The sequence below is a fragment of the Merops nubicus genome, unplaced genomic scaffold (assembly GCF_000691845.1).
Source record: "Merops nubicus isolate BGI_N331 unplaced genomic scaffold, ASM69184v1 scaffold47059, whole genome shotgun sequence".
Classification (NCBI taxonomy): domain Eukaryota; kingdom Metazoa; phylum Chordata; class Aves; order Coraciiformes; family Meropidae; genus Merops; species Merops nubicus.
In genome coordinates, this window is record NW_008629710.1 from 1 (window position 1) to 17174 (window position 17174).

Sequence of the window (17174 nt, forward strand, 5' to 3'; positions counted from 1 at the left end):
AATTAAAGATAACCCTGCTTGCTGCAGGGACATTGGACCAGAAGAAATTAAAAGGTGCTTTCCAACCCAAAGCATTCTATGGTTCTGTGATTAACCTCATCACCAAGTTGTTCCAAGTGGGCCTCTTAGACAAATGATGTAAATGGTGGCTTTGTGTACATGCAGAATATCTTCAGACAGCCCTCGTTTGCAGTTTATGGTTTACACATCCTAATTCAATCTGTCTGAAAAGTAAAAGGCTTGGAAATATTAGAGGCAAAAGGGGATATCTGAGGAGTTAATGCAAGCTGAGCATGCAGAATGATGGTCTGTGGATATGAACTAGCTTGTAGGGTCTGGTAGGAATGGTGGGATTGTTAGAGGTATCAGATTTTTATGAGGAGATTGAATACTGAATGATTGATGGAAAATTCCTTTATGGTGTGCTGGGACCTATCAAATTTCTCTGCCATCATTTCTTCTTCCTCTGGATCCTTGGTCCAGTAAAGAAGCTTCCCAGTGATAAAGGAAGAGGACATACAGTGAGGTGGGAAGTCTTAAAATCAAACACAGGTCATCCTGGAGCTCTGCTGGGAAGTGAGAATTGCTGTATGCCACAAGATAGCTGATACCATTCTAAAATTTTTCTTTTTTTATAAAGTCTCAAATGAACTATCCAAACTAATATAATTAAAATTTACAAACTCTTGACAGCTTTAATTATCACTTGAATTTTATAGTTGTGTAACATACAAATGTATTCACAGCACTATGCCAGGCAAGAAACCTAAACAGCACAGCAGCAAAGGTTATTTTTACAAGGAAAATTGATAAGGATATTGATAAGCATAACTGCTAATTGATAAAGTCAGAATAGACAAAACATAACTTTATAGAGGACTTCTGATTCTTTGGGACAGATGGATTAAATGCCTAATTAATAAAGGACTGATCTGAATCATATTCATAGAAATCTGTACAACTAATCTCTGCTCTAAGAATGGAACTAGAGATGAAGTACCTAAGATCAACAAAGAGCTTTCCACAAAAGTCTTGTCAAAAAAGACAGAAAAAATGTCACCTGGACTATCACAGGCCCAGCTCTTATGAGGAGCAGCTGAAGGAACTGGGGTTATTTAGTCTGAAGAAAAGGAGGCTCAGGGGAGACATCCTTGCTCTCTACAACTCCCTGAAAGGGGATTGGAGTCCAGTGGGTCTCGGTCTCTTCTCCCAAGTAACAAATGATAGGACAAGAGAGAAGGGCCTCAGGTTGCACCAGGGGAGGTTTAGATTGGAAATTAAGAAAAAATTTCTTCTCTGAAAGGGTTGTCAACCACTTGAACAGGCTGCCCAGGGAAGTGGCTGAATCACCATCCTTGGACATGTTTAGAAGTCATAGTGCTGAGGGACATGGTTTAGAAGTGGACTCGTTTAGAAGTGATATAGATGTAGTGCTGAGTGACGTGGCTTAGCAGTGGACTTGGTAGAGTTAGGTTAATAGTTGGACTTCTTGATCTTAAAGGTCTTTTCCAACCTAAATGATTCTATGATTCTTAATAATGAACCAAGAAGTGAGCAAAATGAAGGACTGGAGCAGTACTTTTTAAACCTAAACTGATAGCACAGTTCAGAGGAACCTGACATGTACTTGGATGGCCATGGCCTCTAGCAGTCTGAAAGCAGATTCTCCTGAGAATGGTCTTATCTTGAATGTAGCTATAGCCATTTCTAGAGTACCTTGTGTGCCCTCTGTCTGCTTTTGGAGAGTTTGAGGTAGAGTCCAACTCAGTCCTGAAGAGAAAGGAACACCACCAAAAGAAGTGATGCCAACACAACATTGGTTCACTCTGTTTTACTGGACCATACTTTGCTTCATTAGACCACAGTGCTGTGTTGATAATTCTGAGCTCAGAAACACCACTGAGTGAGGTAATAATGAGCTGTTAAATGGTGAGCAGGACTGAGATAATCTCAGCAATCACAGCAGACTACTCCTCAAAGGGAAGTCCAAAAAAAAGCACAGTTTGTGTATTCAGTTGATGGATCCAGCCCATCTTCAACGTTTTGGTGGCAGGTTTGTTCCAGACCAAAAGGATCAGAATCTGGACACTAAGACTAGGTCTGTAAATTCTCCTGGGCTCAAGGTAGCCCAGCTGGCATAGTGTGTTGGGTTTGCTCTATGTTCTTCCTTCCTACACTGATAATTTGCCTCATGTACAGCTACTCCATGATTTCCCATGGACAGGAAAGGGCTTGGTGTCCTCTGGACTAATTTAATCTCTCATTTCAACAAGTATGGAAGGAAAAAAAAAAACAACTAAGCATATAATGGAACTTGTTCCTTTTTTGTGTGTCACTCTTGAGACACTTTGAGATTTCTTTCAGAAGAGGCTGCTTCTCCATAGCTAAGTGCACAGCAAGTTTCTGAGTGTAATTGTCTCAACTATCAAATTATCATTATTAGTGTTTTAAATATTATTAGTGTTTAGAGGCAAAACTCTTCTATCACATAATTATTTCAAAATAGGAGGATTAGGAATAGTGCTCTTGAAAATGGAAATTTCAGGAAACACCAGCAAAGACATGTCAAACCTGCTGGGCCTGGGAGGAGCTGTTGCCTTTGATGCTAACCTGTTGATTCACCTTGCTCAAGGTCTGGCTTTTCATAACAAAACAAGTAGATTTTGTGTGCTTAAGGAGAGAGAACCAGGGTTGTGGTACTGATCTGTACCAGGGAAGAAAGGCAGCTCACACTCAGGACAAGAAATTCACAGAAGGCTTCTGACCCTGTGGAAAACCATAGGAGATGGCCAGCTTGGGTCCTGCATGTTACAATGCCCCAGCAACTCGTTCTGCTAGGAAAGCTCAGACAGAAGTTACACCATTCAGAGATGTTTTCCTTTTTGGACTGATTTTTTCAAGCAGTGATAACTGGGTGACATAGTTGACTGGACTGTTTTCTCTGGACAAAGTCCTGTGTTTGTGTATGAAGTTCAGATATTCTTGATATTGCCACTTGCACAGTTGCTTCTTCAATTCACTTTGAACCTATAGAAAAGGAATTTAAAAACAATGAGTCAGAAAATTAAGGTTTTGTGGACATTAAAGGTAAAATATGTCCAAAATGTCTACCTGGCTACTTAGCCCAGATGGAAAAGACACCAAAATCAGTCAGGATTAAACCTTAACACATTTTTAGGAGAATTTAAACTATATCCCTGTTTACTTTGGGAAAGAAACAAATCAAACACCCAGACTTAATTTCCAAAATTCAGAGGATGACAAGGATGTATTTCACTGCTGTATCTTTGTTTGTTATAGGTCTGCTTTGTATATATTCCTTTTTTTTTTGTCTGTAATTATGACTTTTCCTCATACTTAATCTTCTGTGTCTCCTTGGTGTGACCTGCTGCATGTAATAAGGGTCGTTCTCCAGGCTTTGGGTTTATCCAGATTGAAATCCATCTTAAAGATCCTTTAATGACTCTGAAAGATAATGAATCACCTTGAATACATATTACCTTTGAGAGAGGTCTTGAGGATCCTCAAAAGCATAGGCAAAATTGATATTTTTTTATCATCCACAGCCTACAATTGAGACTACTGGGACTTGGGTGAGGGGACAGGAGACAAGTAGATTTTCTTGCCCTACACAGAGCAACTCAAAGCTATAGCAGATGGAGTGTAAGTGGGTACAGGAACCACCCAGTCCTTGCCACCATAGGCATGAACAGTCGTCTTCTGTGGATAAACTGCTCACTGTGCCCTGTTACCTCTGTTCTTACTCAACTTCATCTCAATCTGCTTCTCCTGCAAGGGAGGTGGCTCTCCTGAATGCATGAACTAGAATGAGCTCCATATATATATATATGAACTGGCACCATTAGCACAAACCACTCCCAACTAAAGGCAGAAATAAACTGTTGAGTGAAACTATGAATTCTTCCAGAGGATGTATGTATGGGAAAACATGACTGAAGTCCTCTGAACTTAGGAAATAATTCTTATTTTTTATGATTACAGGGAACCATAAGAAATGGCTGACAAATCTGCTCCAGAAGGAGTTTTTCATAAGCAGCATGGACACAGGCCAACATATACCACTTAATCTTAGGGCCAGAGAACCCTTCTCTGCCTGTCCCTCTTTTACCACCTAGTAGTAGTGTTGTGAGACACATACAAGCTCTTTAAAGGCTGTTGGCAATGACACTGCAGAAAGAAGGCAGGTGGAAAATAGGTTCTGTATCTCTAGTTAGTTTTGAAGACACTGTCTCAAAACACCACTAGAATGCCATTATAAATTGTTTTCCTAAGTAACAAACATATTTTAGGCATTATTCATCCTTAGGTAGGATTAATTTCACCTAAATTTAGACATCCCTAGGAGAAGTGTCCAGTCTAAGCTTGTGGAGAGACTGAAGCACCGTTAGTGGATCATTCTTCTTATTTAATCTGCACATTTTTCTGAGGATGAGACTTTTTTTTTTTTTTTACATTTTCTAATGGTTTGGATTCACTCTGCTCTTCTGGGGGAAGTGCAGGCAAATTTAGTTGGGTTTTAAAATTATAGGCTCTCTAAAGTTTACTACAGAAAATTTATCCAAACTCTAACAATGTTATAAAACCAAGAAAGAAAGTGTTTGAACAAAAGTATGGAAAATGCACAGGCTGCCAGGACAAAAGGGGAAAACCAAGGGGGAAAATTCACCAACAGTAAATAAACCTAAAGAAAGTAATGAGTGTTATAAGCTTTCCATTGAGACATCATCATGATAACTATCAAACGTAAAGCAGAAAAAAAATGTCCCTTGACACGAAAGTCTCCAGCTATTTGTAAAAGGTCATGCCTCAAAGCTTATTTTGTGTCCTTCAGTCAGAATTGTATGAATACTAAAGCAACAAAGGTACAAGGGGGGAAAAAGAAGACATGGGTATTTCATGCTCTCAGGAGCAGATCAAAGCATGGCTCTGCTCTGGAAATAGGAAAAAAAAAACCCTTAATAACAAGAAATGCCCATGAGTTTAAAAGGTTTTAATAATCTTATGTACTTACTACTCACCTCTGCATTTGAGAAGCAATAGAGAAGAGCGACAACAAAACCCTAGGGTGGGGAGGGCAGAGAGAAAAAAGCCAGCCATCAGGATTTGCAGCATAGAATCAGAGAAAGACACCAGCTTTTGTTCAAAATTCGGGTGAGACAACAGAAAATACATGTTCTCCATTGTTCCCTTGGAATTTAGGTGATGTGGCACCTACATTTGTGGGGTTTTAATAATAGGATTAAATTCCTCAATGGGCAGGCAACACTAGCATTATTATTGCCCTCATGTGGGGACACTAAGAACTAACTTAGTGTTTACTGTACCCTACAAAGAAGTCCTCCCTCAGATAGAATAGTAGGGACACCTGTCTTATTTCTATTCTGTATTTACAGTAACAAATAAACTGGATGAGGAGGTGCTCTTGGTTTATGTCTTTATACAAAAGGATGGCTGTGTTTGGTCAACAACCTCTGGGGAAAGGTCTTCAGCTCAGCCCAAAAAGGCATCATAGAGAGGAAGGTGTTGGTCTCTTTTCACAGGTCACCAGTGATAGAATCAGAGGGAATGGCCTTGATCTGCCCCAGGGGAGGTTTAGACTGGACATTAGGAAGAACTTTTTCACTGAAAGGTAGTGGAACCTACTGCTCAGGTAGGTGGTGGAGTCGTCATCCCTGGGTGTTTAAAAGCTGTGTAGATGTGGTGCTTGGGGATATGGCTTAGAGAAGGATTTGGTAGATATGGTAGAGTAGGCTTAATGGTAGGACTTGATGATCTTAAAGGTCTTTTCCAAACAAAGTGATTCTATATTCACCCAGGGCTACAGTCAGGCATTGTTAGTAAAATGAACAAGGCACAGCTCTGAAGCCTTTGCTTCTCTGTGTTAAGATGTCAACAGAGTCCCTCACAGAGCTTTTGGGCCAGCAAATATTTTGACAGAGTCTGGCCATGGTTGAGAGGTAAATGTGGAAGAGGGATCATTTTCAGCACATATCAACATGGACCAACTGTGATGGGATACAGGGGAAAGAGGAAGGAAAAAGACTTCAGCTGTTTATTACAAAGTGTTCCGTACTCTAGCCCTGGCTCTCAAATCCAAAATATTTTTCTGAACAGTGGTATGACAAAATAAAAGAAGCAAAGAAATATTAACATGATGGATTCACTGTATTATCCTTATAATATTTTATATTATCCTTATTTTATCTACTTTATCCTTATTTTTTTTAATTCTTCTTATCATCACCTTTATTATATGTGGAATTAGTTTCAATCAGTTCACCTTAATCCATAAACTGATCTGCATGGCACTCTGTTATTCAGAAGGGTAGATAATGGGTGTTTTCTGATTATTAATAAGAAGTCTGACTCAGAACTCAAAAGTGGTATGATATTTCATATAATAAGGTAAGGAAAAAACAACAGAGCTTGCAAAGGAGTGAGACAGAATGTGTGTGCTGAATTTAGACACAAAATTAGCACCTGTTCTAATAACCAGCCTAAAAAGTAAAACTCCTGAGAGCGTGATGCTTCAAACCAAACCTCTTAGGAATGATAAACATTTTGTCCAGCTTACCTGAAAAGAACCCAAGCCCAGCTCAATATACAGGCGAGCTTCCAGACCAGTGCTTTCTGGGAAGAATGCAAAGACCACATAGTGCACTCCAAAGAGAGGGATTAAGAGTAATGTGGATTTAGCAAGTCTCCTGGGAAAGCAAGAATTAAAGAACAATGAGTTGTTAGAAACATGGAATTAGTGATGGCAAGTATATGTGGGGACAATTTTTAATACAGAGGACAGCTCCATAATGGAAGAAACTACAACAAAGTTATAGAAAGATTATAGCTACATATCTTAGGATGAGTTAAATAACTCACTAGAGTCCTTTAACTGTGTTGATGAGTTCTCCTTTGATTGTGAAGGGGATCAAAAAAAGAAAGGGCTAGGTTCAGTGACCAGAATATGTCCATCATGTTCCTGCTAAGGATTTGAAGGGAATAATCTACATGATTAGATTATCTGATTTTCAGTGTTTAACCTTTCAAGCTGGGTCCTTCCAGAGCTGTAATAATTGATATTTTACTTTTCTCATTGTCCCCCACACATCCACCTGCCCTTCTCCCTCTGAAGCAAAAGAGAATCTTGATGATGGGATGAAAAAGGAAGTTTACATTATTTCTTCTGGGAATTTCTTATTCTGTTAGTAAGGAGTAGAACATTTTGTGCTCCTGCCCATAAAATGTTTCTTATAGCAGCTAGAACGGGTCAATATCGAAAGACCCAGAAATACTTACACAAAGTGGCTTGAATGGCTCCCTCCTCCCTCTTGAGACCTCAATTTATGGACTAGAATTCTGATCACATTAATAAATATAATAAAGTTAATCTGAAAAAGATAGGACAAAATCTGTAAACACTACAAATCAGGACATATCTTCGTTTGATAAAAACATAACTAAAAATCCCCAGTCATAGGAGTTGCCTTGCTACAATCCAGTGCAGGTCTGCTCTCAGATCAAATCAATAGCAGTAGAAATAGTATTCATTTTTTTTCACTCTTCAATATATGCTTATACATAAAGCTATGCTGAAAGTTATGTTGAATTAATATAGACCTACGTATCTCAATATTGGTTTATGTCTGATATTAACTGCTTGTACTTGTCAGCACCTAGAAGATCTTATATGGTCTAAATAGTCTCCCCTGTTCCCTTTACTGCTTAGGACAGGGATTGCAACAGATACAGAACTAAATGACATCCTGTTCCCCCCCTAAATTCAGATGGAATAAATGTGGACATAAGGGAGATTTTTTTTGGTTTCTTTCAAGTTCACAGCCTGAGAACTCATTTTAAAAATATACCAAATAAAATGATGTATATGCATTTCTTCTATTAAATCAGCTTCATATTATCTAAAACCCTTGCCAGTCTGGACTGCCTTTCTTTAGAAATGACTTAGAGGGCCCCAGACATGACTGTGGTACGTGGAATGCAGGTGTCAAGATGGTTCCATTATGTCTTAACATGAGTCTAGAAAATATAGGATCTACCCTTTAGATGGTGATTTAGAGTCTGGGGTTTTTTTTTGGGAGGGAAACCCAAGAAAAACAAAACTAACAACAAAACCACATCCTATACAATAATTTCCAGTTATTTGAAATTCAGTACTATAGCATGTGCCATCTCTTGTCTCCCAGCTTACTGAGACACTAGCTTCTCTTTCACATGTCAAAAGATACTCAAGACAAAAAGAAAAAACATACTAATACAGTTAGCAGAATGGGGCCTTTGATGATCCATAACACCACTCCATCTTCATCATCATCCCAACACCTGAAACAGGAAACAAACCCAGTCATGTCATAGGTCCCTTGTGAGTTTTCCACAACACGTGGAAACATTTGTAATTTCAGGCTTCTCTCCTGCTCTGCTGTTGGAAAAGTGACTGTTTTAGAGATTAGAGAATAAACTAGTGTGCATCCATAGATGTAATGACTTTGGGATCATGAGGAAATCGGCAAGAAACAAGTTCTGACTTACCCAGTATTTTGTTGGTGGATTCTTGCGATGATCCAAACAAACATCACAGCAGTGGGAGCTCCTGGACAAATCAACAAGCAACAACATAATTGTTTTGAATACTATCCCCCCATGGAAACTTTATTCTGAGGAAGTTCACAGTGCAGTAGATTGGATGTAAATTAAAGATCAAACAATGGGTCAGACAATTTTAAAGAACTTTATGAAAGAAATTATCTTGCAATTTGGGGAAAGAAAAGAAAAAAGAAAAGGGCAGGAGTATGAAATAAAAGTGAAGGAGAATAGGGGATGCTGAGAAACTATGTTTTCAAAAATAACAGTTAATTATTACTTGAAGGTTTGGATATGAATTATTAGCACTTGTGAAGCTGGAGGAATCACTTGTTTAGCTGGAGCTCTTTCATTTTGTGAATTGTGGTCAGCATACAACTTTTTGTACACTAGCTAGACTAGTTCACATGGTTGTCCTGAGGAGCTTCTGCTAATTACTCTAGACCCATCAGCTGATGAGACACCATGAAAATTTAGCTGCATCAAGGTACTGGTGATTTCTAGCCTGACTTTATCACTGCTTATCCTTCTACATTTATGACTGAATAGTTATTTCCTTTCTTTTCCCCAAGCAGGTCTATAAACTAACAATTCCTTTTTCTCTCCTTCTGTGGAATTGAATTTCTAAAGATTAAGAGACTTTCAAAGCTGCCTCAAAAGGGACTCTGATCTGAAGCAGGTGACATTTTCACTGATAAATCTATTGAAATATAGCTAATATCTTTCTGAGTATCATTTGAGGTCTGTAGGAAAGGCCCAGAAATTGTCCTTAATTTTAGACCTTTGTTCCAGGCCTTTAAACTGGGACCATATTGAGTTCAAGTTGTCTTTTTAACTAATTAAGATAAATATTTTCATTAATATCATCTAAGAACTGAGTTGCCCCTGAGATGTGTCTCATTTTCCATGGATTATAGAAGGAGATGAGGATTACTAGATTGTAAATTGAAGTGTTGCCTTTGTTATCTCCAGTTAGATGCAATTGATCGAGGTCTAAGGGTCTAGTTTCAAGCAATGGTTGCTCCAAATCAGCAGCCTCTTTAGAAAATTCAGACTTTTAAAATTTAATTATGTTGAAAATGTCTGAGACCCTGAAGGTGAAGGTAAAATTACTATTTACTTCAAGAGATTTTCAATTTCAATCCTAAGCCAAAAATGTGAATGTTAATGACTTATTTCGGTACCTTTATTTTAGAATAGCCAAGGTGAGGTACAAGAATATCTGAGAGTCACAATAAACAATTCTCTGGAGTGAAAGAAATTTTATGTATTACATGCATCTATTATGACAGAGATACTTTTAATTGCTGTATAAACATTCCTTAAAGCCATAAGGTCTCTGGAACAACAACAACAAAAATGATTCCTAGTTCTCAGCTCACATGATTTGAGATTAATCTGTCTAATTCTGCTTACTAAATGAAAAATGTCAACTTAAAGTTAGTCACCCAAAATACTTTAGTCAGTGGGGAAAGGCAACAACTTTCCAGATTGTTATACAGCCACATTACTCATCTTCTTGAGGACTGGATTTATCTCCACCACAGCATGCATACCTCACTCTACTGACTGCAGGAGAAACCTGGAGAGATGGTTTAGATTAGATAGCTGACTTTTGAATTACTCTGGTTGCATGAAATTAATTCCAGTCATAAAGATGAGTGCTTCAGTCTTCCAAGTAGACTTATTGTAGTGCATCCAGTAATCCAGCCTATCCTCTCCTTCAAAGTTTTGAACAGTTAGATAACTAACAACAGGAGAAACCATAATAATGGTATGGTTTTGATGTGGTAGTGCTGGATGAACAGGCAAATTTCACATGAAAAGTGGCACCTTTGATAGGCACCTTATGTCTCGGAACAAATATTTTATCTGCTTCTGAAAGTAAATGGAAATATTAAACAAAACAAAGAGGAAAGGAGTACTAACCCCAGCCAGTAAATATGAACCACCATACATACTGCTTGTCTGAAACAAAGGTCAGCAGAAGCAGTGTTTGTAGGTATATCCCTTCTATGAGAAGCCAGAAGAAGTTGGCTAAAATACTGAACTGGAAGAATGCCACAGCAGCCTTACAAGCAACCTAAAAATACACAGGAAGAAAAACAAAACCCTATTAGATCTATTTTCCATTGTATTTGGGGTTTTTTTCAACCATGATAGGCAAAAAATAATGTTATCACACAAAAATGAAGAATTTATTACAAGATTTCAATAAGCCTGAGATTCCATCATTTCAATTGACTTAAGTTTTTGTTTTTTTTTTAAATAAAACATTGAAGATCTATTCTCCATTGTGTTTGGTTTTTTTTTTTTTTCAACCATTATAGGCAAAAAATAATGTTATCACACAAAAATGAAGAATTTATTACAAGATTTCAATAAGCCTGAGATTCCATCATTTCAATTGACTTAAGTTTTTGTTTTTTTTTTAAATAAAACATTGACCCTTTCTTATAGATGAAATTCTTCACTGATAGAAATTGTTACAGCTTCATGAGTTGACAGACCTGTACCTAATATATCAAAGCTGAATGCAGCCATAGCATTTGGTCTTTGGGTTTGTGTAGTATTGTTTATTTAGAGATTTGAGCTCTAGCAAACTAAAGAGAACTGGGATTAAGAAATCTCTGTGTTCTCTTCAGGTCAAGAATCAAATGTCAAATCAAGGAGAAGAGAGAGGGGAAGTTTAGTACCGTTGACATGAGACAGTGGTCCATAGTTTCATCTGCAAACAAAACAGCATCTTTGGTGAAAACAGCAATGGCTCTCAGGATAAAGGAGACAAAGAGGTGCATGTGGATGTAATTCCGTGTACAGTGGAATTTTCTGGCATGGAAAGAGAAAAAGAAAAGTCTTCCTTCAGGGAAAAAAATTCTCAAGGTCTCATCAGAACTCAGAGAGGAATACAGAGTGACTTCAGACACTTTCCAAAGCAAATAAATGATCTGTCACTATTTGAGAAGGAAATAGACACAAAGGAGCAGAGCAGTTATTATCTGCTTAAGCTAATAAAAGGGCTGGTATAATTGTCTTTGAATTACCACTTATTTAAAGGTGTTGCCAGAAGCAGAGAGTAATTCTGAGACTCATGGGCTGTATTGCAATAATGCCTTTTAATTATTCTAAATAGCACTTTTTGTTGAACAAGCTTGCAAATAGGCTCTTCAGCCCCTTTCTGGCCAGAGGAGAGCAGAATATTGAGTGAGTGTCCATGCCATGTTGTGAGATGGCTACTAGAGAAGTAGCTGCCTTAGCCCACACTTCATTTCCCCAGAATGCTCTGTCCGTGACTTGACCTTGAGCTGAAGGAATCTCCTTAAAGGTTTGGATATATCTGCTGCTTGGTCCTGGGTGTCTCTATAAGTGATATGACCTTTAAGATTGCAAACACACTCCAGTTAAAGCAGCTCTGCACTGCTGTCTGCAGAGCAAGCTTAAGACTTTGGTCCAAATACATTGGATGAAAACCAGGATCCATTTCTTATTATCCAACATCATCAAACATGACATTTACATTTCTTTAAATCTCTTTCTATAGCTCCAAGTTATGGAAGAAATGGTCTTTCACAGATGGAATGGACAGTTTAGAATTACTGCTGGTTTGGTGGCACAAGACACTTGGTTTCTGCAGAGTGTCCTGCTGTGCACTGGGGGAATATTTATCTTATTTTAATAGTAACAACAGACTGGAGCATTTCCACTGTGTGCTGTCATTAAAGAGACTAAGACACACTTCCCAGTCAACTTTCTTGTTTTAACATCTGCAGTGCTGCTCTACAGCATAAATAGAGAAGGTCCCACTGCCATCAACAGTGTTATAGTTGAGAAGAATTTGAAAATAATAGCAAAAAAAAATCCCACAAAATAAAAACACATAGGGTTTGGGAGGTATTAGGATGAGCCTGTCTTAAGACATCCTGAAAAAGAGACCATTCTTTTTTTACCTGAAGGCAGCAAAGACAATTAGAGCTGTAATGAGTGAAGTCACTGATGCTGCATAGCCAGCAGTGTAGACACGCCAAAATGCAGAATAATATGATTTCTATGAGAAAAAGAGAACACAGACCAATGCTGGTGGTTATGCAGCATGCATGCTGGTGAGCTTATTTCTCTGAGATACATCTTCCCCTACTAGGCAGTCCCATCAGCTATGCACTCCATCCCTTGCTTCAGGTTTTCCCCTCTATCATTAACACAGCTTCTATTCTTTTGAACCCTCCTTAACCTTACACATGAGAAGTTTCACCACCCACAGGCTCATCTGTAGGAATGACCCATTTGAGCATGTTCAATGAGAAAATGTTAACTTGGTTAAGTAAATGTATTTCCTCCTAAAAGTACAGAAAGACTCTAAGGCACTGAAACCTGCTGATGGGTAATTTGTGAATCTATCACTTTATATCTGAATCAGATTTGATAAGTATTGGATTTCATCAACAACTATAGCCAAAAGAGAAATAAAACTTGCATTTTGCAGGTGAGGAAACTGGAACACTGTGAAACAGTCACCTCATGTTGTGGAGATAAAAAGTTCAAGTCGAGTAAATAACCTTAAAGTCTTTAATTCTTTGGACAAACTGTTCATTCAGTCACCATATACTGTAGCAATGTAAATTCTTATAGTTCATATGTTTGTTTTGCATTTAAATATCTAATGTCCTAAGAAAAATGAAGTACAGTTACATTGCTTTATCTATTGCCTATTCTGATTCACTACAAGATTACCTAATTATTGAAAGTCTCAATAAACTAAATTCTCTGAATCCAGGCAAATTTCCTCCTTGCAACTGTTATTGACACTTTGCTCCTTAATTGATCCTTTATCCAAAAGGCAACAATTCTAGGTTGAGACAACCAGTTAGGAATTTTAAGTAGATACATAAATCATTCAACTTGTTATTGAAACTTTGCTCCTTAATTGATCCAAATTCTGTTTATCCAGAAGGCAACAATTCTAGGTTGAGACAACCAGTTAGGAATTTTAAGTAGATACATAAATCATTCAACTCTGACAACCTAGGAATCATCCTGGGGTTTCTGAAACAGTCCTAATCTTTTACAGAGTATTTTCAAAACACAGATGAAAAGCAGAAAACAGGTGATTCAAATGAACAATTAAGTATTTCAGTGAGACAACCAATTAGGAATTTGAAGTAGATCCATAAAAAAATCATTCAACCCTGACAACCTAGGAATCATCCTGGGGTTTCTGAAACAGTCCTAATCTTTTACAGAGTATTTTCAAAACACAGATGAAAAGCAGAAAACAGGTGATTCAAATGAACAATGAAGTATTTCAGTGTATTTTATCTGTTTTTTAGGGTAGCTAAACCACCAACGCTTTATGCAGAAGACCTCATAAGTCCTCACTGCAGATACAAAAGACAAAACAAGTGGTTTTCTTAGAATTTAAGTGAGATTCTTCTTACTTCCCTGTGTTTACAAAGCAGGAGACCTTACTGATCTTACCTTCCTTTAACAGACTTTGTGCATTTGACTGGAATAACAAACTAAACACAGCATCAGCACAGACATGAGCTCTGCCCTGAAATCTTCCATAAATTTAAAATTCAAATGTAAACATAGCCCTTGTTTGATTTCAGCCTAGGCCAGCTTAACACAGGCCTGGAACTGCTTGGAGAAAGCCACCCTAGAGAGTAGGAGAATTTAGCTCTGTGAGTAAAAGCCATGCCCTGGCGACTGGCCCCAGGGCTGGAGACCTGTGCTCCATACATGCCACCTTAGTAGTCTGACATCCCTTCTGAACTGTTTGAATGGTTTCAAACATCTTTTCAGGAGTTCTTTCAGCTTTTCTCTTTCTAGCTTCCCCACAGTGTTAAAAAAAAGTATAAATATTCTTGGTTTATAGGTGGGGAATTTAGCTTGAGGTATTGCTACTGCCTTTTATAGCTGTACTTGGCTTTCTAAGTTCATGGAGCCAGATGGCTGAAGCCAATTGTGTCTACACTTCCTAAAGATTTGCTACCTGAACTAGTACTTTTGTGCTTGAGCTTGCATGGCTGGCCAACCAAAAGTGTTACTCTAGATAACACCCAGAGTGCTAGTGATAAGAACACTTCTGTGGTTTACCTTGCCACAAATGACCTTACTGCACACTCACAACGAGCTAAATGAATTAGTCTTTTCTTTCATAGATTGGAAAGAGTCCATTGCCTCTATCAAAGTACCACAGTGGAAGGAGGAGGCAGTGGTAGACCCCATCTTGCATTTGAGTAAGATTCATGAGCCTTGCCCTGGAGATGAGGGGATGGAGACGTCCCAGTTCTATCTTGCTGGAACTATCCCATTTAGCAGAGGTCAGAACTCAACAGGCAGAGGCTGTGAGCACATCTCTGTAAACCAACCACCTTCAGCCATGAGGCAAAGTTCACCACTGAGGAACCACCACTATCAATGAAGTGTATTTGGCCCCGGGATAGGAATGCCTCACAGTGATGAGGAACATGTAAATTAAAATCAAATTAAGATGTGGATGAAAAAGACATGCTGAATACCAATAATTATCATCACATAGGAAAAAGAGAGGTTCACTTCCTACTCCCCTGAACACCTAAGATAAGGTTTGGAAACATTCAAGGGCATCCAAGAGTTCCCTCCTAAATATTAGCATTGATTAAGTTATAGAATCTTCTTCTCTAACTCAAAGAAAATCTTGGGGAGGAAAAAAAAAAATCAATAGGAGGGATCCAAATAAATTTTCCCTGAAAAATTTGCCCCAGACAGTTGGGTAGGACTTCCCTGGGAGATGAGGATTCAAGTCTCCTTTGTTAGAGAACCAAAGTCTTTGTTAGGCAGGACAGGTGAACTAATCATGAGCCTACTCATTAACAATGAGAGCAGAAGATTGGAAGTACTACCTGCTACTCCTAGTAGTTAGTACTACATACTAACCCTAATTTGTAAACGGGCTCCAAATATACCTAAAACCTTTGAGTTTAGTACTGAAGACAGGTTATTACTTGATTCTGACAGGGCTCAGATGTTTGGGAGCACCCAACTACTCAACGTCCTCAGGATAGGGTGCCCTGGAGATGTCCACAAGCAGGTTATAAAGTCTCACCTGATCCTCAGGTCCTTTACTGGAGTTTTCATCAAATCCACAGGCAACGGTGTATGGTGGGAATGGTTCTGACCAATATGCCTCCTGTGTACAGTTTCTCTGAAGGAAGCCTTTAATGGTAAAATACATCAGAGAATGAATGGTAGCGAGAAGGGATGTTCTTTAAGGTTTGATGAGAAACAATAGTTATTTTCCTCCTTTGATTCTTAAATTGGACACTTGAGGTCTAGTTGTGTTCAACAGGATTAGAGTTATAATATTCTATGCATCTATAATCTGAAAAGTTGAGATATGTTCCCATTCATTTCAAGATGCAAGGGGTCTTCTACACTTCATATAGACAAAAATTCTGCAAATTCATCCTTACACAAAATTAAAATCAAATTTTTATGCAATCTATCTTAAACTAACTTCATTTGTGCTTCTTGACAAAGTCTTGAGCCACCTGATCTGGCTTTGACCTTAGGTATAATTTTTGAATGTGGTCCTGCTCTGACTGAAGGATTGATCTAGATGATCTCAAGAGTTCATTTCTAACATTAATTATTCTATGACTTTATAAATCAATGATTCTATGACATACATATATTTCTTTATAACCCTAGAAACACAGTGCAATTACTTATATTTTGTAGACCATATTTTTTAGAATTTTTAGACCAAAATTCTAAAAAGAAATTTAGATTTTTTTTCTTTTGTCTAATCTCCAAAGAGATTAGACAATTAAGGATAGCATAAAACAGAGCAGTGACAAATATCAACCATAAGACAAGTTGTGTATCTGGATAAATACTAAACAGACAGAAGACAGAGTTGTGAATCAGGAAAATATGCAAATTAATGATTCTTTAACTATTAGAACTTATTAAAGAAAATATGTAAAGATAAAAAGAATAAGGAAAAGGTCTTGCCATGGATATTTGTGATTTCTTCAAAAAATCTTGGACAGGGAACTTGAACCACCTCCCCAAAAGTGGCTCTGGGCCAGCAGGTTAGACCATCCCAATCTCTGGCACATCCTGGAAAACAAAACTGTCTGTAAGTAAAGGAAAACACACAGAACATCACACAGATGATCTTCCATAATGAGACTGTGGTTTTCCCACTAATTCATGTTCAAGAAGAGCTACAACAGGGCATGCAGCTCTGCAAATGAGGGATTGTATTGTTTTCCTCTTCTCATTGAATGTATCATTGCTCACACATGTACTTGGCATTCCAGCTGGACCTTCCCCCACCTTATCTCAAGAGGCAATTACCTGAAAATCAAGCAGACACACTCTAAAAGTCAAATCAATTGGAGTTATTGTCAAAACAAAAGTCATCAAAATCAAAATTTTAAATAATTATTAGAAGTTGAGGTTTCTCATTGCTGCTTTCAGTCTAACTGAAAAACATCAGACTTATAAATTCAGCTTTAGTCTCTTATCTATGCTTAAAGTCTATGAAGTTCATAGAATCTTTTAGGTTAGAGAAG

The 17174-nt window shown here is 37.9% G+C and overlaps 1 protein-coding gene across 1 annotated transcript; it reads right to left on the reverse strand.

The window, feature by feature from the left end:
* Positions 1-2817: 2817 nt before the first annotated feature.
* Positions 2818-16712, reverse strand: LOC103779416 (vasoactive intestinal polypeptide receptor-like). The gene is made up of 11 exons (XM_008947042.1): positions 16609-16712; positions 15698-15807; positions 12561-12658; positions 11310-11442; positions 10543-10696; positions 8563-8623; positions 8286-8355; positions 7315-7406; positions 6596-6725; positions 5040-5081; positions 2818-3027 (listed from the first exon to the last, which is right to left on the reverse strand). Exons 4-11 carry the CDS (start codon positions 11409-11411, stop codon positions 2845-2847), a joined length of 834 nt encoding a protein of 277 aa, XP_008945290.1. The 5' UTR covers positions 11412-11442; positions 12561-12658; positions 15698-15807; positions 16609-16712; the 3' UTR covers positions 2818-2844.
* Positions 16713-17174: the final 462 nt, after the last annotated feature.